This window comes from Taudactylus pleione, unplaced genomic scaffold (assembly GCF_031769625.1).
Source record: "Taudactylus pleione unplaced genomic scaffold, aTauple2 ptg000690l, whole genome shotgun sequence".
Taxonomy (NCBI): Eukaryota; Metazoa; Chordata; class Amphibia; order Anura; family Myobatrachidae; genus Taudactylus; species Taudactylus pleione.
Window position 1 is genome coordinate 4,167,322 of NW_028285092.1, and position 25,629 is coordinate 4,192,950.

The 25,629-nt window shown below is 46.2% G+C and overlaps 1 protein-coding gene across 1 annotated transcript in view; it reads right to left on the reverse strand.

Annotated features, from left to right (window-relative positions):
- ANKRD44 (ankyrin repeat domain 44) overlaps window positions 1–25,629 on the reverse strand; it is a 1,197,127-nt gene that overhangs the window by 889,953 nt on the left and 281,545 nt on the right. Inside the window, exons 5-7 of the mRNA XM_088456231.1 lie at window positions 16,491–16,691; window positions 8,730–8,817; window positions 8,394–8,536 (exon numbers count right to left, since the gene is read on the reverse strand). Of these exons, the coding sequence (XP_088312357.1) occupies window positions 8,394–8,536; window positions 8,730–8,817; window positions 16,491–16,691 (432 nt within the window). The remainder of the gene's footprint in view (window positions 1–8,393; window positions 8,537–8,729; window positions 8,818–16,490; window positions 16,692–25,629) is intronic.

Here is a 25,629-nt window from a genome sequence, read left to right on the forward strand (position 1 = left end):
GGGTGCAGGCAATTTTTTTTAAAGCCTGTATCCCTAAACCCCAATTCTGCACTTTTTTTTGCCAGCTAAAGGCTGGAGAAATCTTATCCCCTTTTTTTACATTGCGAAAAGTCTTTGTAATTGAATACAGGGATAATGACAATAGGTGAAAATTATGGGTTTTCGCCTGGAACTGAATACGGGCCTATATGTCCCGCATAATACATGGACAGCAGAAGTGGCTGTGTGAGAACCAACAACCGCACACCTCAGCACTGATGTGATTATTAAAATCATTATTACAGCCTCGTGTCTGGATGGGAACACTATTATATGTCCCGCAGACCATGCTGACAGCAGTAACGGCTATAAAAGAGCCGACAGCAGCATAGTGAAGTGCTGATATGAATATTAGTATTGTGAATGTATATGGAAACATCATTATATGCCACACAGATTGTATTGACAGTAGGGTCAGTGGTGTGAGAGCTGATAGCCGCACATTGCAACATTGATATTAACAATAAAATTGTGAATGTACAGTGTAACCACAGCTTTATGCATATATACAAGATGATATGATTATATAATAGATACATTCGATTGGATACATCACAATAAGAGTTACATTATATAAATCAACCTAATAACCAGACTTGTGTATACTTTTATAATAGCTATATTGCATGACATTGTAACATTATTAGCATAGCTAACTGCAACTGAACTAGTAACATTAATTTTACAAAATATCAGCAAGAAAGAACTGAGGGCCTGATTCAGAGCCGGACGCTCTGACAAGAGCGCTCGCTCTGAATCAGGGCCCTCCTACCTAAAATTGGAGCGGCCTCCTGGCCGCTTGCATAGCTGTGGGTGACCACCCACAGCTTATGCGAGCAGCCAAAAAGATGGTCGCGATGGTCAAGACCATCGCGACCATCGGGCTTGCGATGAGACCCTGCGGTAGGGTCTCGCTGCCGCAAGCCCAGGAGTGCTTTTGGCTCTATCAGAGCCAAAAGCCCTCCCACTGACATCACTATGGGAACGCCTCCGTCTGGGCAGCAACACCCCCGGCACGCCCACCAAAGGGGGCGTGCTGTCAATCAACATCGACAGCACGCCCCCTTTGGTGCGAGACCCATAGCAACGGCTTTGCCGTCGCTATGCGGGTCTCGCGCATGCGCACGACGGAGCTCCCTCCATCGTGAGCGTGCGCACTATGGCAACATCGACCCGCTTGCGAGCGCTCCATCGTGCGCATGCGCGAGACCCGGCGAGCGAAGGGGTAGCCGTCGCTCGGGGTCTCGCACCAAAGGGGGTGTGCTATCGTTGGTGAGTGACATTACGCCCTGTTTGGTGGGCGTGCCGGGGCCAAAATCACTCCAGGGCTTGCGGCAGCGAGACCCTACCACAGGGTCTCGTCGCAAGCCCGATGGTCGCGATGGTCTTGACCATCGCGACCATCATCATGGACGCTCGCATAAGCTGTGGGTGGTAACCCACAGCTGTGCGAGCGTCCAAGAGGCCGCTCCAAGTTTAGGTAGGAGGGCCCTGATTCAGAGCGAGCGCTCTGGTCAGAGCGTCTGGCTCTGAATCAGGCCCTTAATCCCTTGGGGAATATTATTAAAGCAGACTTATAGTATTGGCATCAGACCAGTGGTACTAGAACGATTTTAAACACTTTTTCAATATTTTTAACACAACTAATCTCAATATTTTTTTAATTGATATTTCACCTTAAATCATCCTGAAAAATTATTTTAAGTGATATGAAATAAAGATTATTGTTTTAAATGATTAACATTACTATTGGAAATATGTGGAGTTCAAATCCTCGTTAGTGCACAACATAAATACGCCTTTCTTTTTTAGTTGTTATTATGTATTTATTGAGTATGTGGGAGCCCCTCACAATTAAATTAACATTGGAATTAAAAGGTGGACTATTATTATCATTAATAGAGACACTAGTGATATGCATTGAGGCTTTTCTACTTTTCTATGTATATTGAGTGAGGATTTACTTCTGAGTAACAAATATATAACTGATTATTATTGTCTTTTTACTTTTTTTTTTATCGTCCATGTACAGGCGAGGAATTGCTTTTCTAGTGAAGTGGAATCTACATGGGATTTAGTAGCAGGGACATAGGATCTCATTTAACTATGTAAAACCCATTGCATTAATGGTGTATATTAGACACAGATCTAATAACAGCATAGCTGTTATGGCATCAGTGATCTGCTGTGCAACTGGAGGACAAATGTCATACTTGCTTCCTCTATCAAAAAAAAGTTTACAGTAAATAGTTTTTTTTAAAATACTACTAGTAGTAGTTTTCTTGGTCCCCTTGTGGGAGCAGCAGCAGGTCTAGCACTTAAGAATTTTTCTGAGGAATCCTGGATGGGGAGGACTCACTTAGCATAATGAAATTGGATGCAGGACTAGTTGAGGATGTTGATGGGGATGGAGATTGCAGGTGCCTGGATCTAGCAAAGAAAAGCGAGCTAGTTGATGCTGGACTGCTTGTTACTTTTTTAGCATAAGTTTCTGATTTTGCCCAAAATTCAATTCACGCGCTGCAAATGACATAATATGGAGCAGGTTCCAGATGGCAAGACAATTGTTGTCCAGCTTTGGGTAAAAATAATTCCATACATAAGAGGTGGATTTTTTCATCTTCTGCCCAGGCATGACTATGGGCTTCTTATCACAGGCAAGAACGGCTTCCACTGGTGCCTCACTTACCCAAAGTACATCCTCATCATCAAAATCCTCAATAGTGCCGGTGTCAGCTACACATACTGTATATCACCCTCATCCTGTTGCACTTCTACAGTAGAATTCTCAATGTCAGCAACTTCTTATCTTGTGCTGCTCATCCCCACATTGGTAGAGAGTGCAGATATGGAGGAAGGAGGCTTCTCTATGAGTTCAGAAAGGTCAGGCTTACACACCGCAATGGCGGATACACTTAGACTCTCCTCAGGGATTTGTGACATTTCTGAACACACAGTATATTCTATTGGCTTAAAAGTTTTACTTTTCTTTTGCACTGATTTACGGTTTTAATTTTTTTTACACTTCTTCTACACTATGAGTAAAAAGGGCTTGCCCTGACGCTTTAGTAGATGACATTGAAGAACTAGTTTTGGGTATGTCATGATGACTGGTGGCAGCAGCTGCAGCGCTAGCATTTTCTTGCTGCTTCTGCTCTTCTCTCAAATTACCATTATCCATATTATTGAGTTATCAAAAAATACACAGACTACTGCTATATTAGTACACTTGTATTAATATAAAACTACAAACAACAATAGAAGAAATTATTTATAATTTTTTTTTTTTAAATGCACAGCTCAGTTGACACTGCGTGCAGTCACAGCAATTATATTTATGTGAACAAAATGCACTGGGGACAGCACACAGGCGTAGTACAAACAACATTAGAATTATTTTTTTTCCACTTTATTAAATGCACAGCTCAGCTGACACTGTGTGCATTCACAGCGCTTATATGTACATGAACAAAATGCACTGGGGACAGCGCACAGATTTAGTACAAAGAACAATAGGAATAATTTTTTTACCACTTTTTTAAATGTGCAGCTCAGCTGACACTGCGTGCATTAACAGCTCTTATATGAACATGAAAAAAACGCAGTGGGGGACAGCGCACAAAGGTTGTATAAACACATCACATTTTTTTAACTTATCAATTGTATTTTTACTTTTTCCGCAAATGACAACTACGGAGTTACTATGCTTATATCGCAGTGGGGGTATGGACTGTGGAGTCACAGTGCAGTACAGAGACGTTTCTAGAGTGGAGGGGGCCTGTGTGCTATCTGCCTGTACTAGGAATCTAGTTCATCCAATATTATCCCTGCAGTCAGTGTTTAACACTAAGGGGACTGGACACAGCATAGCAGCAGCCGCTGGAGTGTGAAAAACTTAACACAGGTGCAATGCAAATAATGTGTTTGTGGTGTGCCACAAACAAATTAAAAGCTAAAATATTATTTTTATATTTGTAACCAATGTTGTATTTTACACTAAATTGTATAATAACTTCAAAGGCATACCGTGTAAGCAAAACTGTGAGTAACCTTTTGTCAAATACAGGAAGAAAATAAAAACTAAGAAAAATAAGATGACACAGGAGTTAAATGGATGGAGAGTATATAAGTAAGGAAGGGTCCTGCTTCTAAAAAAACACTTGTAAAGGTCAATATGTACAATACAACCTGGCACCCTGAAATGGCTGCAACACTGAGTGGAAATGTATCTATTTCTGTGGGAGTTATTTAAATATCTCTATTATCCTGGAAGCTATCAGATTATTTGTATTACACCCATGTGGTAAGAAATTCTTGGTATGTGTCAAGAGTTGAGAGGCTTATGTCTCTATATACAAATCTATCATTTTGAACCAGTCTTAGATTCTGTATGAGGTGTATAAGGGGCCTTTCAGTACAGTATGCTTTTGCTGCATTGTTAAAGTGTATTATTGTTGTCTAGAAAGTCTGCATCCTGGGGCAGACTTTCCAATCAGATCTGAGCTAAGAATCCCAGTAATAATAAGCATTAGTCAGGCCCAGTTACGTTTTGTTCAGTACATTTGGACATGTACTACACATACCATTTTTTAAGGAATTTACAGGGGCACCGCGAGCCGTGATGGGCCCGGGATGTGGCCTAATTGCGGAAGGCATTGCCACACCCTCTCATGATGAAAAAATTATTTTTTGCTGGGGAAGGGGGTGCTATGAGCCCCTCAGCCCAGTGCAAAGCCAGGGGGGCGCAATCAGTGAGCTTGCTTCCCCTCACAGGCATAAGTGACAGCTGCGGCTGCTCTGTGCAGCTGCGAGCAATCACCCACTGCAGCCCAGCACACTGCAGCATGTGCTGGGCTGTTGTGAAGTAAGAGGGAAGGGGGATGGTGTCAGACCAGGGCCCCCGCCAGGCCCCTCTAGCAAGCTTGGGCCCAGGTAATTAGTACCCGCCCCTTCACCCCCTCTTGGCACCCCTGGGAACTTATAGTGGGCCTCTATAACCAACATACTCTATGAGACATGCTTGAATATATTTTCCCATTGTTTGTCAGTTACAGATGTGCCCTGCTAGATATTTGCAGCAAATCACGCCACACATGGTGCGAGGTGTGTACCTGCGAGTGGATACGCGTACTGCGTTCGCACCCATGCCGCCATAGGAATACACGGTGAGATCAGAGTGCGCGCCGTAGCATAGAGTAGCATAGCGTGATGTGTGTGCACAGTTGTAGCGCAATCGGCAAAGATGTAGCAGGACACATCTGTATGATTGTGATTTGCCAGTCATTGTTTTCAGTCACTGTCCCAATTCCCTTAAATCAGTTGCGTAACTTCATCCCAGGTGCCCGGAGGCAAGATATATGTTGATGCCCCCCCACCCAAATTAAAATTTACCACTCCCCAAGCATCTATGCCAGCACCAGCTGCCGTCGCCCCCCGTGTGGTTCCTTTTATACAATGCCCCCAGTAGTGGTCCCCCTATGGAGTGCCCTCAGTAGATGTCCCCCTATGCAGTGCCCACCTATGTAGTGCCCCCCAGTAATGGTCACCCTATGCAGTGCCTCCAGTAGTGGTCCCCCTATGCAGTACCTCCAGTAGTGGTCCCCCTATGCAGTACCTCCAGTAGTGGTCCCCCTATGCAGTGCCCCCAGTTGTAAGGGCCCTGTAGTTCCCCCAATAGTAAGGCCCCTGTAGTGCCCCCATATGATGCCTCCAGTAGTAATGCCACTGTAGTGCCCCCATATGATGCCCCCAGTAGTAAGGTCCCTGTAATGCCCCCAGTAGTAAGCACCCTGTAATAAGTCCCCTGTAGTGCCCCCAGTAGTAAGCCCCCGTAATGCCCTCTCTAGTGCCCCCAGTAGTAAGCCCCCTGTAGTGCCCTCAGTAGTAAGCCCCTCTAATGCCTCCAGAAGTAAGCCCCCTGTAATGCCCCCTGTAATAAGCCCCCTGTAATAAGCCACCAGTAGTAAGCCCCCTGTAATAATCCCTCTGTATTGCCTACAGTAGTAAGCCCCTATAATGCCCCCAGTAGTGCCTCCTGTGGTAATCCCCCTGTAGTGCCCCCAGTATTAAGCCCCCTGTAATGCCCCCAGTATTATGCCCCCTGTAATGCCCCCTGTAATAAGCCTCCAGTAGTAAGCCCCCAGTAATAAGCCCCCTGTAGTGCCCCACGGCACCCTCCATAGTTACACCACTGGAGGTGGAGCGCCGATCAGTGGCGCTCCTTCTCCATGCAGCTTCTCCTCAGCAGTGCCCTGAACGGCCGGATGACAATGGAGCCAGGTGCCACCTTCAGGGGCACCATTGTCTCCGAGAGTTCTGCCCAGTGGCAAACGCAGGATTTTTAGGGGGGGGGGGGTGTTCGAAATCTCTCTCTATATATACAGACACGCATATATACTGTATATATTATATATATATACACACACACTGTATATATGTATGAGATACACCCCCATTTTTAGTTATGTGTATCTGTATTGTTACTCTTATGCAGTGCCCTTAATGCAGTGCCCCCAGTAGTTTTGTCCCATATGCATGGCCCCCTAAAGTAGTGTCCCTTATGCATGGTCCCCTAAACTAGTGTTCCTTATGCATGGCCCCCTAAACTAGTGCCCATTATGCATGGCCCCCTAAAGTAGTTTATGCATGGCCCCCTAAAGTAGTTTATGCATGGCCCCCTAAAGTAGTTTATGCATGGCCCCCTAAAGTAGTGTTCCTTATGCATGGCCCCCTAAACTAGTGCCCATTATGCATGGTCCCCTAAAGTAGTTTATGCATGGCCCCCTAAAGTAGTTTATGCATGGCCCCCTAAACTAGTGCCCATTATGTAGTGCCCCCCCCCCTCCGCCCAGTACTTACCTCACCACCACGCTGACTCCCACTCCGGCTGGCTCCCGCTTCGCCACTGCTTTGGCTGGATCAGGCTCTTCACATCACACGGGTGACGTCATGACATCACCTTCGCAGTGCATCACTGGGATCGCTGGCCTCTGAAGCGATCGGAGGCTTCTTTAGCCTCCGGTCGCTTCAGAGGCCAGTGTTCACAGTGCAGGGAGCCACAGAGGTCGGACACGGAGCGCTGTCTCCGTCTCTGAAAAAAAGAAATTTGGATTGTCAGGGGGGGTTTATGGGTACTCAGAAACCCCCCCTGCGTGCGCGGGTGCTGCCACTGCCTTAAATCAACTTGGATAAGGATTTAAATAAATTCTCCCTGAAAAATTTGTAGATGCAAGATGAAGTGTGTTTGTAGCCACTGGGTAAAGTGCAGAAACCTTATTTAAAAAGTATTTGAATACCAGAATTACATGTACAGTATTGGGGGTGATTTAGACATGGAAGAAAAGCAAGGAGATGCAATTAACTTTGCACCTTTGTAAAACCATGTTGTTCTGAAGGGGGGTCAGATTTAAATGTACAGAGAGATTTAAATTTTAGGGGGCCTTTCCAAACTTAAACCTATATTGCAGTGTACAAATCTATAATGCAGTGTAAAAATAAAGGGCCTGATTCAGAGCCGCTCGTAAGCGGCCGCTCGTTCGCTCCGAGCGATGTTTGCCCAACTGCGCATGCGTACGAATCGTTATACGAATGCGCGAACCAGTCAGTGCGGCCGAAATTCATATGCTCGCAAAATAGCGAATGCCTGATAATTTGAGTGACAGGAGTAGGCGTATGTGGGTGGTAACGGGGGAAGGTGCTTGAAAACGGGGAGTGGAGATCCGAACGCAGGCGTGCTTAAAGGTCAAAACGGGCGTTTTATGGGTGTGCATAATTAAAACAGCAGCGTCATTGACCACGTCACTGGGTTATTTTATAGCCAGAACTGCTCGCAAAATTGTGGTAGCAAAAACCAACCCCAAGAATAGCGAGCAGTTCATACCCTGGTCGATGTACTCGATTAATCTAATAAATAGCGGACATGACGTAGGATGCGAGCGGCCAGGGGGCGTATTTTTTCAAAAAACTACCGCAAGTTTTGTGCGCTCGTTCAGACCTAGAGGCGTGAACAGACCGCAAAGAGCGAACGGTTGATTTGAATAGCCACCCCTATTTTCTGGACGAGCGAGCGCTAATTGCGTCCGGCTCTGAATCAGGCCCAAAGCTCCCAGCATTGTGGGAGGAATGGTATTGATAAGTGATTTGCTTTTTTTTGCTTTGTTCCCAACTCAGAATCAACCCCATAGTCCCTGTATCTTCAACATATTATCAGTTTTACCACAATTAGTTCTAGTGTCAAATTCATCTTAATAGCTTGACAAAAACAATGAGTAGTGGTGAGGAATTATTACTTTTTACTACCATTTCAAATAAATAAAATGAATGGAGTAATGTAATTAAACTGGTACAATACTTACATCTGCACTGAGATTAAAGAGGTGTTTAACAACAAGAATTTGCCCATTGGATGCAGCAGCATGAAGAGGAGTGTAGCCTTTCTTATCCTTGCAGGTAACCTCTGCACCATAGTTAATCAACGATATAACAACGTCAAGATGACCTAAATACATAGGAAATTAACATTCAATGTATACAGTATGCTGTACTTTGTAACCAGTACTCCAGCAGCCATTTAAAAGAAAAATTGATTTGTTAATTGCCAATAATAGCAGAGAACATATACATGGAGCATAGTAATTTTAACACTTGCAGAATTGTGCATAAAACATGACAGTGAAAGAAAGGTTTCTTACCCGTGTATGCTGCCCAGTGGAGAGCTCTACGATCTTTTTTGTCAAATGCATTTATATTTGCTCCTTTGGCAATGAGAAAGTTAACCATCTGTAAAATAGGATTTGTCAGAAGAATCTTAGTGGTAAAATTACTAATATTCGAGTCTGGGAGAGTTTGCAATCTCTGGAGAGTTTGGGCATTTTTTTTCCCACTCGCAAATTTACTCATGTTAAACTTGGGAGAGAGATCTCCTTTGCTACGGGAAAATACTGGAGAGTTAGCAAACTCTCTTCAATTCACCATTGGCAAAACTCGAGAACCTTTTCACTAGTAAAGATAGGATTCGGGAATTTACCAAACAGAGGGTCTCATTCAGACCCGCTCGCAAGCGGGTCGATGGTACCCAAATGCGCATGCGCACGACGGAGGCTGCTCCATCGTGTGCATGCGCGAGACCCGGCGAGCGACGGGGAAGCCGTCGCTCGGGGTCTCGCACCAAAGGGGGCGTGCTGTCGATGGTGATTGCCGGGGGATTGCCGGGTGCCGGGGGCGTGGCTGCCCAGACGGAGGCGTTCCCATGGGAACACCTACCGTCTGGGTCCGGCCCCACTGACATCACTAGTGATGTCAGTGGGAGTGATTTTGGCACTTATAGCCAAAATCACTCCAGGACTTGCGGCAATGAGACCCTACCGCAAGGGTCTCGTCGCAAGCCCGATGGTTGCGATTGTCTTGACCATCGCGACCATCATCATGGACGCTCGCATAAGCTGTGGGTGGTCACCCACAGCTATGCGAGCGGCCAGGAGGCCGCACCAATTTTAGGTAGGCCGGCCCTGATACAGAGCGAGCGCTCTGGTCAGAGCGTCCAGCTCTGAATCAGGCCCAGGGTTTCCAAACTCTCATGAGAAGGTAGAACTCTCCTGTAAAAACTCGTGAAATAAATTCACCTGCCTGTAATCTGCGAGTTTGGCAGACACATACACAAATCAGTGTGATTCATGTATGTTTCTGCCTGTAAATAGAAAAAAAAGGTTAAAAGTTTAAATAAAAATGACATAGGGCCCCCCCCCCAAAAGACTAACCAGCCCCGGACTTGCCAGTCAGTCCTGGTTATTAAACTTACAGGGAACAAAATGTTTAGGGTTCCGCAGTGATTTAAGAATCAGTATCAGACCTGGTTTTAACTATAGGGATAAAAAGTTTGCATGAGGTTTCCCCTTTATTTAAAACCAGTTCTGGACACTTTCTAGTGGGGGACTGATGCCACAGCCAGGGGTGCCCTTTCACCGGGTCCCCCAGCCGCAGCATCAGCCCTGATCGCTAGTCAGCCCACGCCAGGGATCCCTGGGGAGTTGGGGACCCCTATAATAATGGGGTCCTCCTCTCCAGGGCACCCCTGTCCTAGGCCAATAGCCCTGGGTGGTGGGTTGATGTGTATGTAGTGTTACAAATAGAATTATCAACATTGTCTTTACAGTAGAACTACAGGTCCCAGCAAGCCTCCCCAGTATGCTGGTACAAGCCACAAATACCAGCATGCAGGGCATTAAGGGGCCGCTGGTACGTGTAGTTCACCTGTAAAGAAATGTGTAAAACACACAAGACACACACTGTGAAAATAAAGATTAATTAAATACATACAAACTCACACATACTCACCTGCTGCCAGATGTTCATGTCCCCTTCTCAAAATAAAGTATCCTATGGAAGTACCTGAAAAAAAGTTCCAATACTCACCTTTTGTCCCATGATGTTCTCCGCAGAAATCCAATAAGGGTCATGGACACACTGTAACAACACTCTTGAGCATGTTGTTACAGTACGCGAATGACAGCTCATGGGATTGAGCTGTCATTAGTACCGGGCCGCGAGCCAATCAGCGGCAGCTTAACATTAGCGACCGCTGATTGGCTGGGACCCACGTGGACTTCAAAGGAGGAGCCGCTCATTGGCTAAGTCCACGTGGGTCCCAGCCAATGAGCGGCCGCTAATGTTAAGCCATTTTTTACACATTTCTTTACAGGTGAACTACACGTACCAGCACACCTTTAATGCCCCGCATGCTGGTACTTGTGGTTCTCCAAGTACCAGAATATGGGGGAGCATTGCTGGGACCTGCAGTTCTACTGTAAAGACAATGTTGTTAATTCTATTTTTAACACTACACTTACACTATCAACCCGCCACCCACCACCTAGGGGTGGCGGGGATAGCCCCGGGCTACCAGCCTAGGACGGGGTGCCTTTAAGAGGGGGGCCCCTTTATTGGGGGGTCCCCAACTCCCCAGGGATCCCTGGCCTGGGCTGACTAGCGGTCAGGTCTGATGCTGTGGATGGGGGGCCCGGTGAAAGGACTCCCCTGGCTGTGGCATTAGTCCCCTGCTAGAAAGGGCCCAGAGCTGGTTTTAAATATAGGGGGAACCGCACACAAATTTTTTCTCCCTATATTTAAAACCAGGTCTGGCCCTGCTGCCTGGTGCTGGTTCTTAAATTACTGCGCAACCCTACACATTGTTCCCTGTAATTTTAAGAACCAGGACTGGCTGGCAAGACCGGGGCTGGTTAAGCTTTAGTGGGGGGACCCTATGTCATTTTTTTTATATTATTTAACTCATTTTTTACAGGTCTTAACACTCAAGCAGCCAGCACATATCTCATTGATATGTGCAGGCTGCTAGCTTGTGAGAGACTTGCAGAGAGAAAACATTGCAAACTCAGGTGAGTAATCTCCTGCAAAACCTGCTGCTCGGGGGAGATAGCTCATTCTGCTTCACCATCGGACATCTCACTCTCAGCTAAACTCACTTCTTGGTAAATTTGAGAGTCTCAGGAGCCTCAAATCACCTGAGTTTCGGCGTAGCTAATTGAGTTGAAAGAAAAAACTCTCCCAGACTCGATTCTTAGTAAGTTTACGCCTTACTGTCCATGTTATCAGTGGGCCTAAATACATTCTTCCACATTATGGGAGAATGTGCCCCGTGATCCTGTTTGCAACTATGGGAAAATTATAACCTCCCCAGTATCCTCTAATTTTGCTATGCCCAATTATAATGTTTAATTCAAGTCCAGACTCAATCATCCAAACAACATCCCCCAAAGTAATTTGAGCGTCAATGTATCTATAACCCTACACAACAAGGCTATATTTCAATATTACATAAGTTCTCTCTTGTCTTCTTGGGAATGGAACCTTAGTAATACTCTGGATGATAAAGGATTGTTGCTCATTCACCATCATATTGCAAAATCCCCTGAGCAGGGCACATCACCGATTACCAGAAAATATTGGCATTGCAATTGTTTGCTTCGTTTCAGAGTTATGTGACAAAACATCTGCCCGCCATTTACAATGCATCACCATTGTGCTCTGGAAAATATGAGTTGGTGAACTGTGCACTTGCTGGATGACATGGAACATGTGACCTGCTGGGTGATCTGGAAACTGTGTCAGTTACTGAACTCTCCCTGTGCTTAGAGGCTGGCCTTGAGGACGTTGACGTTGTGGAACCTTTACTGGTCACCCAGAGCATGCAGTTCATTGATCTTAAACAATGTATAACAAGATCAAATGATACGCCACTTACATTGGACATGACATATTCACCACAATACTACTCTTTGGGTCCTATGGATGTGCAATGTGTGAACTATGGGCCTGATTCAGAGCCACTCGTAAGCGGCAGCTCGTTCGCTCCGAGCGATGTTTGCCCAACTGCGCATGCGTACGAATCGTTATACGCATGCGCGAACCAGTCAGTGCGGCCGAAATTCATGTGCTCGCAAAATAGCGAATGCCTGATAATTTGAGTGACAGAATGAGGCGTATGTGGGTGGTAACAGGGGAAGGTGCTTGAAAACGGGGAGTGGAGATCCGATCGCAGGCGTGCTTAAAGGTCAAAACGGGCGTTTTATGAGTGTGCATAATTAAAACAGCAGCATCATTGACCACGTCACTGGGTTATTTTATAGCCAGAACTGCTCGCAAAATTGTGGTAGCAAAAACCAACCACAAGAATAGCAAGCAGCTCATACCCTGGTCGATGTACTCGATTAATCTAATAAATAGCGGACATGACATAGGATGCGAGCGGCCAGGGGGCGTAGTTTCCCAAAAAACGACCCGCAAGTTTTGTTCGCTCGTTCAGACCTAGAGGCGTGAACAGACCGCAAACAGCGAACGGTTCATTTGAATAGCCACCCCTATTTTCAGGACGAGCGAGCGCTAATTGCGTCCGGCTCTGAATCAGGCCCAATGGCCCTACACTTCTTAGTAGAGGAGATTAACACCCATTTTAAAGACTGCTGTCACAATGGAAAGGATTTGTTGCTAAATGCGATTGTTCCACCCTATTTAACAGAACTCTTTATGACAAATACCCTCAAATTACAGACTCATTATTTCCATAATATCCTCAGTAACTAATATCCATGATATCCTCCATTACTTAGGTTGTTACCGCCGGGATTCTCTAGTTACTAATGATTGTTCATGTCACAGCTACAAACATACCTAAAGACCCACTGCCTATTTTTGTGTGCCAACCTATTAGAGCTGTAGCTAAATCTTCTGATAAACTTATTCGCCATATGCTTAATGCAGCTAAACTTCAAATAGCTAGTAATTGGAGAAAGGCCTCAAAGTCCTCTAGGAATGCTGCTACTGTATAAACAACATTTGGCATACTGCCTCTATGGAATATATTACGAGCCTTTTTCATAACACAGTATCTTTTCATATGGTATGCACACAACAGTAATACACTGGTACCATCTACAGCAACTTCCTCAAATTTTCCTTCTCTCCCTTATGTGGTTCCCCTTGTTGTTTTTCTATGCTAAAATATTTGTAGCACCTTAGCTGCAATTGCTCTCTCCCCCCTACCCTTCTTGATACTTTTCTTTCATTTGAGGCTCTCCTATTGAAGCAGTTTCTGCTATCCCTTGTGAACTACCTCTCCCCTCCCCCGGCTCCCCAGATTATCCCTCACCCCATCTTTCTTATCGTTTACTACCAGAGCTACATGGTCTTAATAAGTTTTACTACTTTGTATGACAGTCATCATGAGTCTTAGCCCTTAAAACCGGTTCTAGTTTTATTGTTGCAATTACAGTACATATATTTATTCTCTGTATGCCCTTGAGTACTTAACCCATTCTATGTACATCTATTGGACTTTATGACCTGTATTGCTCTTCTGCTGATACAATTTAAAAAAAGGCTGTACTCCAAGAATGATTCCAACTGAAAAGGTGATACCTTGCTTTCCAGCCTTTTTCTTTTGAGGTGCTTCACCGATATGAATTCAGGTTTTTTGTGCCAAACAGGGCTGTAGAGTTGGGCTTCTGCCATGGGAAATTCAGAATCATCCTTTAGCAGTGGAGGAATGTGCTATATAAACCTATATGTGTGGGTCATACAGGGGGAGAATGGGCACGTTTGTAATCCCTCTGTGTTCTAGATGTTGCATACCCTGACTTACCACATTGCTGTTCTCCTGTGAAGCTATATTGCTATGTTCCTGAGTTGCTATTTGTAATCCTGTGTAAGAAGCTATTGCACTGGCTATACCCAGGCCCGGCGACAGGTGGGGACTAAGGGGAAGCATGTACCGGGCACCGAGCTTCCGAGGGGCCCCGGCACAATACTCCCCAGTAAAAGAAACTGACAGCAGAGTGAGCTACTGTACCTAGCTTACATCGCGACAAATGCTGAGGCTTGAGATCTTATCATTGAATTTAGTAGCTGCCAGCTTCTGCCCAGACACTGACAGCACTGGGCTTTGTGTGAACTTTAAACAGTTGTGCGACAGTGCAGCAGAGGCGTGAGCATGACTGACATCACTCGTCACACTTCCCTACTCAGTGCTTTCAGTGCTGCCAAGTGTCGGTGCCTCTCCTCCTCTCATATCTAGCTCTCCGCCCACAGCACCACCACCAACGGGGTCCCCACTCACAGTGTTCAGCACCATGGAGTTTGGGTGCCTGATGAATGTGCAGGCCAGCACAGAGGCAGTGCAGGAGTTCCTCAGATGTGGGCATGTGGCCACAAGCTGGACACCACCTTAATGTATGCGGCTGGGCAGTATCAGCAGGTGCTTAGGGGACTCAGGGGCTGATTCAGACCTGCTCACGAGAGCTATGTGCTAGCAAGTGGGTCGATGTTAGCCCCCTGCACATGCGCCACCTCCGGCGTGCGCATGCACTTGCGCGAGACCCAGCCAGCAATGGGCGCTCCATCACTATGGGTCTCGCACCAAAACTGGGTGGATGTCGATTGTGATTGACAGCTCGCCCCATTTTGGAGGTGGGCAGGGGGGATGGCTACACAAACGGAGGCGTCTCCGAAGGAACGCCTGCCATTTGTGGGAGGCACCACTGATATCACCAGTTATGTCAGTGGTGAGCTTCCGGCTCTATTTAGAGCCGAAAGCTCACTGGGGCCTACCACAAGGGTCTCGTCGCAAGCCCGAATGGTCGCAATGGTCACGACCATCACCTGGCTGCTCGCAAAAGCTGTGGGTGGTCGCCCACAGCTATGCAAGTGGCCAGGGGGCCATAAAAAAAAAGCCCTGATTCAGGACCTCATTCAGAGCCTGACGCTATTTGCGCTCGCTTGTTCAGAAAAAGGGGCTGGCTATTTAAATTGAGTGCTCGCTCTTTGCGGTCTGTAGACGCTTCTATGTCTGAGCGAGCGTCCGAAACATGCGCTCGCTATTTTGTAAAGACGCCCCTTGGCCGTTCGCATCATACGTCATCTCCGCTATTTATTTGATTAATCGAGTACATCGAAAGGCATAAGAACTGCTCGCTATTCTTGTGGTAGGTTTTACTTCCCGCAATCATGCGAGCAGTTCAGGCTAAAAGACAACCAAGTGACGTGGTAGATGACACTCCATTACTAATTATGCACACCCTTAAAACGCCCGTTTTGACCGTTTGGCACGCCTGCGTTCGGATCTCCACTCCCCGTATTCAAGCACCTTCCCCTGTTACCACCCACAAACGCCTCATCCTGTCACTCAAATTAGCAGGCACTCGCTATTTTGCGAGCACACGATTTCCGACCGCACTGACTGGTTGGCCCATTACGACCCATGTGCATGCGCAGATGTGCGAACATCACTTGGAGCGAACGAGCGGCCACTTACGAGCCGCTCTGAATCAGGCCCTCAGAGCGAGCGCTCTGAAAGAGCATCCGGCTCTGAATCAGGGCCACAGCTCAGAGCAACAGATGGAAGGCATCACTTTTTCCGGGTATGCTGCGGGCCAATCCTTGTCTTGTAGCAAGTGCCTGCCAATCAGGAGTTGGTGTGGGGTATGGATGAGGACCATGGTGATGATTGACACTGATAGCATTGGCCAGGTGTCACCTTTCTCAGGGAAAGTCCATGTGTTTGTTGCCTTGTTCATGTAGTGTCAACATAGTGATTGCTTGATTTAATCCTCTCCTTATCCTCTGTCTCTATAATGCTCACAGACAGGTTTTGCCCTGCAGGGTAATTTGAGGGCAGTTTGCGGCTTATAATATAATTTGGGGCACAGTGTGGGATGGGGCCCCCAAGAATACAGGTGTCACAGGCCCCAAGATATCTGGCCCTGGCTGTACCTTTTGCTGGAATAAATACCTATTTGTTTTAAAGCACTTCAGTCTCCAGTGGTTACCTGAATCTACCCACTACAGCCATGGATACAACTCTGATACTTATGTGTAATAAGATTGTTGCAAGATGCCAACATTTCAGACTGCAAATAGAAAACTAAAAAACTAAATACACCTACCTCTATGTGGCCATTTAGTGTGGCATGGTGCAAAGCTGTGCGACCTCCTCTGTCAGAAACATTGACATTGCTTAACATTGGAATGATCATTTCTGCACACTTTATTGATTTATTTGCCGCTGCAACATGTAGAGGTGTTTGCCAGTTTTTATCTCTAGCATTGACATCAGCAGAGTGTTTCATCAATACTTGCACAGCTTCCTAAAATATATACCAATAACATGCCCCCTATAAATTGAAGAAAATTCATGTACTTCTAAATCAATTGTCAAGTCAGGAGCTGGTGCTATTTTTTCCTCCAAAACTTTACCCTTTCTTGTGTCTTTATGTGCTACATGGGACCATTTTCTAAAGTGGATGCAGTGGAAGAAGCCTAGAAAATCCATTGTAACATCAGAAATGTATGGACCATGTACCTATTTTGATGCCATCTACCAATGTCTATGTTTCCTTACAATGCAGGATAGGAGTAAGTATGTGCTAGATATGTTTGTGCTGTGATATACTGTTTAGTGAGATGGAATAGTTAAATGGAGATTGTGCATGGTATACAGATGTGTCCTTACACATTATTGCTGCAGTTGCACAAAGCAGCTGCTCTCGGCGCGCTAGGTCCTGCGCAACTCAACTTGCACTTAGCGTCTTTTTGCACCTGACATTGTGTCTTAGTCACATAGTGATGCGACTACGATGCACCACGAGACAGCACTGTTTAATTTGATATGAAACACTGTACATCTGTGTGCAACTAAGTCTGAATCTGTATAGGAAGTGCTACGGTGCAGTTGCCACAGCTTTTTTCTATGTCAAGTTCCATTGTGCTTCATATAAAGATTCAGTCACACACAGATATGAGTGTTGCATAACAAATTAATAAGTACAATTTTGTGGGGCTTCTTACACCTCATTTAACTAAGATGCAATTTCATCCATAAAAGACTTTTGGCACAAGCAGAGTCGCACAGGACCTGGTGGCTCATTCATGCCAGGCATCTCGCGCCTCATGGCTTATTGAGGCTAGATGTATGAAGATAAATCTGTAGTTTTTTCCTATGTTGCAGGGCTTTTCCACTTTGGAGATGGCAGAAAAAAATAAGTTATGGTACAGTATAACATACCTTTGTTAACTCTTTTTCTTTGAGGTCCATAGGGTTCACAAGAATTACCTTGGGGTATGTGGTTGGAGTGAACCAGACACCAGACAGATACAAGCTTTAGCTCCCAGGATGCACTGGGTCCTCCTGCATATATACCCCACCCCTGGCTACAGGCACTCAGGGCCTGATTCAGACCCGGTCGCAAGCGCTGAGCGCTCGCAACTGGGTCGATGGTGGCCCAGAGCGCATGCGCACGATGGAGCCGGCTCCGTCATGTGCATGCGCGAGACCCGGTTAGCGACGGGCAATCCGTCGCTCCGGGTCTCGCACCAAAGGGGGCGTGCTGTCGATGTTCAGTGACAGCACGCCCCCTTTGGTGGGCGGGCCAGGGGGGTGGCTGCCCAAACAGAGGCGTTCCCATGAGAACACCTACCATTTGGGGCCAGCCCCACTGACATCACAAGTGATGTCAGTGGAGAGATTCAGGCTCTGTTAGAGCTGAAATCTCTCTGGGGCTTGCGGCAACGAGACCCCACAAGGGTCTCGTCGCAAGCCCGATGGTCGTGATGGTCTTGACCATCGTGACCATCATCATGGCCGCTCGCTATAGCTGTGGGTGGTCGTTCTTAAAAAAAAAAAAGACCGGCCCTGATTCAGAGCAAGCGCTCTGTCAGAGCGTCCGGCTCTGAATCAGGGCCTCAGTTTATTACCAAGCCCAAGGCAGGAGATGGAAAAGGGAGAAGGAAGGACAATTATACACTAGAAACACTCTCTTTAAGAAGAGGGAATCATTGAAATACAAAAGAAAAAAGATTACTCAATAACAACCAGGTGCGTTAGGGTGGGTTCCCTGTGGACCTCGAAGAAAAAGAGTTAAGAGTTAACAAAAGGTATGTTATACCATAACTCTTGTTTTATTCTTTGGGTTCCATAGGGTCCACAGGAATTACCTTGTGGATGTCCCAAAGCAGTTCCTTTAAGGGCGGGGTCGCTCCTGTTAAGCAGAAAGGAGAATCCGGTGCCCAAAGGAAACATCCTGAGAGGCAAAAGTATCAAAGGTGTAAAATTTGAGAAAAGTGTGGATGGAAGACCATGTGACTGCCTTGCACAATTGTTCGGCAGAGGCACCACGACAAAATGCCCATGATGGTCTCACAGATCGAGTAGAATGTGCTGTCACTGTGTTTGGAACAGAGAGAACAGCTTGTGTAAGCCTGAGAAATTGTCATACAAGCCAGCCTCACTTATGACAGCCATACAACACAAAAAGGGATTCCGATTTCCTAAAGGAGTTGGTACGATCCACGTAGATATGTAGGGCACGTACCACATCCAGAGAAGCTTCACCTACAGAGAGGTCTGAAGACTGGAAGGCTGGAACCACTATCTTTTCATTTGCATGAAAACGGAATACTACCTTAGGAAGGTAACCTGCCCTGGTACGAAGAACAGCTCTATCCTGGTGAAAAATCAAAAAAAGGAGAGTGACAAGAAAGAGCTGCAAAAACAGAGACCCTGTGGGCAGAGGAGTAAGCAAGAAGAAAAACTGTCTTTGTTGTCAACCAATTAAGGTCTACAGATTTCAGGGGTTCAAACAGGGGAGCCTGTAGAACCCAGAGAACCAATGACGAGTCCCACGGAGCTACCGGAGGAACAAAGGGAGGCTGAACCCTCAGAACACCCTGCAAAAATGTTCTAACATCAGGTAGAGGGGCGATACTTTGCTGAAACCAAACCAAAAGTGTAGATATCTGTACTCTCAAGGTGGCCAGGTGGAGACCCAGGTCTAACCCAGCCTGGAGAAATGCAAGCACTCGAGAGACCTTAAAAACTTCAGGATCATATTTTCTAAGAATACACCATTGAAAATATGAGTACCAAATTCTGTAATAGATACAGACAGAGGAAGGCTTTCGTGCCCTAAGTATCGTTTAAATTACAGAGGTAGAAAAACCCTTGGCTTTTAAGATGAAAACTCAAGAGCCACACTGTCAAAGACAGACAAAGAAGGTCCGGATGCAGGCCATTCATAAGACACCCACTTCTGCACATCATCTCCAGGAAGTGCATGAAACCATTGGTACATCGAGCACCATCGGATGCATTTGTAGCACTTGAGGTTGACTATACCCTGCTGAAAGCACTGCGATCACTTCAGTGTGAAATTCAACCAGGTGACGTGTTGTATGATGCTGCCTGTTAATTATGCATGACTCTGAATCGGCGTTGAGACGCTCAGGCACGCCTGCGTTCACACCTCCACTCCCCCGTTTCTAGTGACCAGCCCCTGTCACCACCCATAAACGACCTCTCCAGTCACTCATTCAGCTGGGCTGTCTATGCTGGGCAAGCAAATGCTTCCAGATCTTTCGCAGTGGTTCGCGCACACGCATTGCGATGCATGCGCAGATTGCAAACATCGGCCAGCTGTGAGTGAATGCATCCTAGCAAGCGGGTCTGAATCAGCTCCTGAGGCCATGAGGTCTACCTCTGGTAGTCCCCATTTGTATACTAGGATCTGAAAGACATTTGGATGTAGAGCCCATTCCCTGGCATGTATATTCTGATGTTTTAGGAAGTCCGCTTCCAAGTTGAGGACTCCTGGTATCAATATTGCTGGAAGATGACATTCTGCCCAGATCAGAATGTTTGTCACTTCCGCCTTGGCTGCCAGACTTTATGGTAGGCTACTGCGGTCACATTGTCAGACCGTATCTGGACAGGCCTCCCCTTTAGTATATCCTGTGCCTGAACGAGTGCCCTGTATAATGCACAAAGTTTCAGGATGTTTATGGATAGGTGTCCCTCCTTGGTCATCCATCTTCCTTGATAAGTGTGATGACCCATCACTGTGCCCCATCCATGGAGGCTGGCATCCGTAGTGATCAGCACCCAATCTGGAATCCAGAAGGGGTGACCTCTGTCCAGACAAAACATCTGCAGCCACCAAGAGAGGGAAAGCCAAACCTCTGGAGAAAGACGGGTCATCTGTGACCTTATTAACTGGTACTTCCCACTCCACTGGTAGAGGATCAGCTGTTGCAGTGGTCTGGAGTGGAACTGAGCATATTCCACCATGCTGAAGGTGGACACCATACACCCCAGAAACTGCATAGCTGAGTGAATAGACACCGTCTGATTGCGGAGAAATCTGTGAACCCATAATTGAAGGGCCAAAATCTTGTCTCCTGGCAGAAATATCCTCTGTGCCAGAGAATCCAGGAGTACACCTAAATGCACCATCTGCTGTACTGGAGAAAGATTTTTTCAATTTGTGATCTAGCCGTGTCTGTGTAGGCAGGCAATCGTCAGTCTGAGATGATGTTGTAACACATCTGGAGACTGTGCCAGTATCAGGAGGTCATCCAGTGACCCCTCCAAGCGGGAGATGGGTTTAAGCTGCACCCAGCAAGCAGGCCCTTTGATCAGGTATCTGATACACGTGGGGAATGGAGATTAGAACACCGATGAGGCCCAGGAGGTTTGTACTTCAGAAAGAAGCACTAGCGAGGTCACTGTACAAGGATGTAGAACTAAGTATACAGGCAAGGTACCAGATGACCACTGGCACAGGAGGTATACACATGAGTTGCACTCGAAGAATGTACTGATTACGTGGGCTAGATGTTCAGGTGCACCACTAGCACAGGAAGATGACACTGTGATTGTACTTGTAGGATGTACGGAGTATGCGGGCTAGGTGTTTCAGATGCACCGCTGGAACAGGAGGATGACACTGTGATGGCAGTTGCAGGATGTACTGAGTACGTGGGAAAGGTGTTTCAGATGCAGCACTGGCACAGGAGGAACTTAAAATAGGCTTGAGAGTAGAACAACAAGGGAACCTTGAGCATAGTGATGGCAAGCAAACATTAGTAGTAACGATGTTGTACAGGCAACTTCCTGTTGCCCAGAGCATGTTAAATACCCAAAGGTAGCAGTCCATTGGAAGGCAGTGTCAGCTGACAAAGATCATTCTACCATTGGACAGAGGTTCAGTCAGGTGATGAATACTGTCATGGCTGCACCTATGATGGCAACCAAATCATGGAGCGGCAACTGGAAGACAAGCGCACCTAAGGCATAATCCTCAGTGCGTCACTCGCCACTGCACCAGACGTCAGACCACGTGAGAAGTCAGAGGAAGTCGGCTCTGACGTGAGTAATCGCCGATCCTAGGCTGAAACCTGACAGGTAGGCTGTAATTACTGCCATTATTTTGGTAAAGACCCGTGGAGCCGTTGACAAACCAAAAGACAGTGCCTGAAATTGGATGTGTTGCTGCAGAACAGTAAACCACAGAAACCTTTGGTGCGAAGGCATAATTGGCACATGCAGATATGCATCTTGAATATCCAGGGACACCATAAAATCCCCCGGTTTCATTGGGAGAACAATTGACCGAAGAGTTTCCATACAGAAAATGGGCACCCGGATAAATCTGTTGAGGCCTTTCAGATTCAGAGTAGACCGGTGGGACCCATTGAGCTTATGGATCAAAAATAGATTGGAATAATAACCCTTTCTTTTCTGATCCAACGGAACTGGGATCATCACCCCTGAACCCAGCAGGGAACAAATGGCCTGCTGGAGGGCTAAGGCCTTCGTAGACTCCGAAGGAGGAGCTGTGCAAACAAACCTTTGTGGGGGACCCTTCCAGAAAGTCAGGGCGTACCCTCAAGAGACCACTTCTCAGACCCAGGCATCTGTTGCCAGGTATCCAAAAATGGAAGAATACGGCCTCCCACCCTGGGAACCCCATCATGGTTTGTCATCCAACATGGAAGCCAGACATCTGAATGCCCAAGATCTCTTAGTTTGCAGTCTCCTATGAGAACTGGATTGTCTAAAAAAGACTGTCCTTTAATTTTTCCTTTGCCAGGGAAAAGCTCGAAATGACGACTGCCTAGGCCTAGGGGTAGTCGTCGAAGGCAGACTGGCCGCATTAGAAGCTGCCAGAGTAACCACAATCTTATTCAATTCTGTGCCAAATAGTATGCCTCCCACAAATGGCAGGGATTCCAGAGACTTCTTGGGTCCTGCATCTGCTTTTCAGGCTCTTAACCAGAGGGCTCTGCGAGCAACAACTGAGGTAGCTGATGCCTCAGAAGCCAGAATGCCGGCATATAATGCTGTTTCCCCCAAATAGGAGGCTGCTTCCTCCATATAGGAGATAATTGTGAGCTGCTCCCTGGAAGCCTCTGGAAGAGCATCTTCCAGTGCCCCTGTCCATTCTTCAATGGCCTTAGACACCCAGGCTGTAGCCATGGCTGGGCAGGTAACAGCTCCTGACATAGAAAAAACCACCTTGAGACAGGCCTCAAGTCTAACTGTGGGATCCTTAAGGGAGGATATAGATGGTATAGGCAATGTGGCGCTCTTAACCAGATGTGCCACCTGAGCATCCACAGTAGGTGGAACTTCCCATTTAGCACATTCGCCAGGTGAAAGGGGGTATAAAGCTGTTACCTTATTTGCAACATGGAATCGTCTATCAGGAGAACTCCATGCTTCCCCCATAAGTTCAGAGAGTTGCTCAACAACCCTCTGGCGCTCTAACACCTGAGCCATCCTAGGTGCTGGCTCTTCACTATTTTTAAAATAGTTTTGACCACCCTATTCAAGGAGGGAACATCCACTGTTGCCAGATGGTCCTCCTCTCCAGAGAGAGACTCCTGAGAATACCCTGTACCTCTTCAAACTCTTCTGAAGATGCATCAGAATCTACAGGCTGGACGGACTGATAAGAAGAAACCGACCGCCTTCTGGTTTTAGGTAATACCGGCTTGCCTGCTTGCAGTATTTGCTGAAATGCAGCAGGAGATGGAGCCATACTCTGGCTTGAGTGGGCATACACATCCATCCAGGAGGGATGTATAGGAGGTTGTAGCTGCTGAGGGCACCCAATAGTAGGGGTCGGCGTGCGTGTAGATAAACGGTCCACAATCTGCACCATGACCTGAGAAAAGGAAAACACCCAAGGTGGTTCCTGCCAAAAAGCTGGTAGGCTGGAGTGATGTGGTAACTAGTTATAACAGTGACCACACAATCCATCCTGTATGAAATCCTGAGGGAACAACCCCTCCTGACAGACTATACATGAAACCAGCACAGGGGCTTTAGCCTCCTGCTTCTCCTTGTTTTTAGACATAACAGTAATGCAATGCAATACAATGTGACAGTGTACACCCCCAAAACAACCCAAATACCTGTAGCAGAGGGTAATGAGATGAAATAGCAGTGATAGTTATAACTGACAGTTATTCAGGAATAAAAAAAGCTATATAACACATAGCAGAACTTGAATAAGTCACATACAATGCAATAATATATATATATGCAACTGGCTTTTAGTCAACTACGAAGAGCACAAAAGTTTAAAAGGATATTGAACTCTGTATGACCTGGCCACCAAAGGAGAAGTACAGTATACAGGGAGACTGACCAAACCTCCTAGATTCGCAGCTACAGTAGAGCACTTGAAAGTTCTCTCTGGGCATCTCATATACCAGGGAGGCACAACTTAGATGCATGAAAACCTCATCTATGGATCGGCATCTGGGCTGGGGGAGGGGCTGCCTACATCCCATAGACTGTATCAATCCACCGGCTGCACTGGCTTTTTACATGGCCACCACCACTGTCCACGGCTCCAGATTTATATGCCCCGGTGGTCTAGTGGGAGAAGCAGTCGTCCCCGGTTCCCCACTATAGCAACAACGGCAGGACTCCACTGCTAGAGGCACGGACTGCCACAAGGTTCCACGCAATCGGCGAACCACCTTACCTGCGTTCCTGTGTCTTCTGGCTACAGTCCCAGGCCCAGCGTCTAGTCAAACTGCTCTGGCGTCCGCCGAAATCACCAGTTCCCCCACTGGTGTTGCGGCACCGGTGGGGTTAGATGGAGCAGCAGCACAGGAATCTTACCGGACGCCTAGTGCTGCTTACTCATTGTAAAAAAACAAAGTTGGGACTGCCCAAGCAGTTCCCTGTCTACAAGGCGCACTGATCCTGTGCACCAAACAAAAAACTGATTGCCTGTAGACAGGGGCGGGGTATATATGGAGAAGGACCCAGTGCATCCTGGGAGCTAACTGAAATATTCAGTAAGTCAGTGACCTGACAGCTGGTGTCCTTGTTCTTAAATAGAAGAGGTAAAATAATCTATATATTCTCTGCTGCTGATCTAATAAACCAGTATATACAAATGGAACTAGTACTATATAGTACTGGTAATAAAATTGATATGTCAGAGAAACGGATGTATCAAGGTGTAACAGAAATTTATTATACCATATTGGAATAAAAGAGTTATAAAGCATTAAAAAAAAAACATAACAATAAAAAGCAACCTGTGGATATTATTGTCCCTCCTGTGTGGAGTAGATGGTAATAGGACTGGCTCCCAAGCAACTGAATATACGAACTCAACAATAATTACAATAAGATGGATAGAGTGGTAAAACAATCCTCTTAGCATATTCGCAACATCCGGGGCTGTCAGAAGGGTCCACTTTTAGCTGTATGTCCAAAGTCCATGCGGGAGCTGGTTTGATAAGTCCAAAGTCCACAATAACTCCAACGGTGATAAGACACCTTAAAAATCCTTACAGGTTAATAGCATGGTTTATACTTACAGGTGTAGTGATGAGGCTTAACGCATTTCGCTGGATCAGTGTCATCCAGCTTCTGATGTTGCGAATACTGTTACGCCTTGATACATCCGTTTCTCTGACATATCCATTTTATTACCAGTACTATATAGTGCTAGTTCCCTTTGTATATATTTGTTATTTATCCAGGGACTGACAATCCCTTACTGGCTGCTGCTTGGTAGTGCACTGAATGCATTAATTTAGTGATCTAATAAACCAGTACCAGCTGGTTATATAATTAGACAAACACAAATAGAAGAAAAACATTGCGCTAGAGATGAGATTATAAAAACTAACAATTATCACTTAACTGGAAATGAATTTTCAACAAGGCTTCTGTTACTAAACGATAAACATGTATTATCACACTAGAAACACACAATTAAA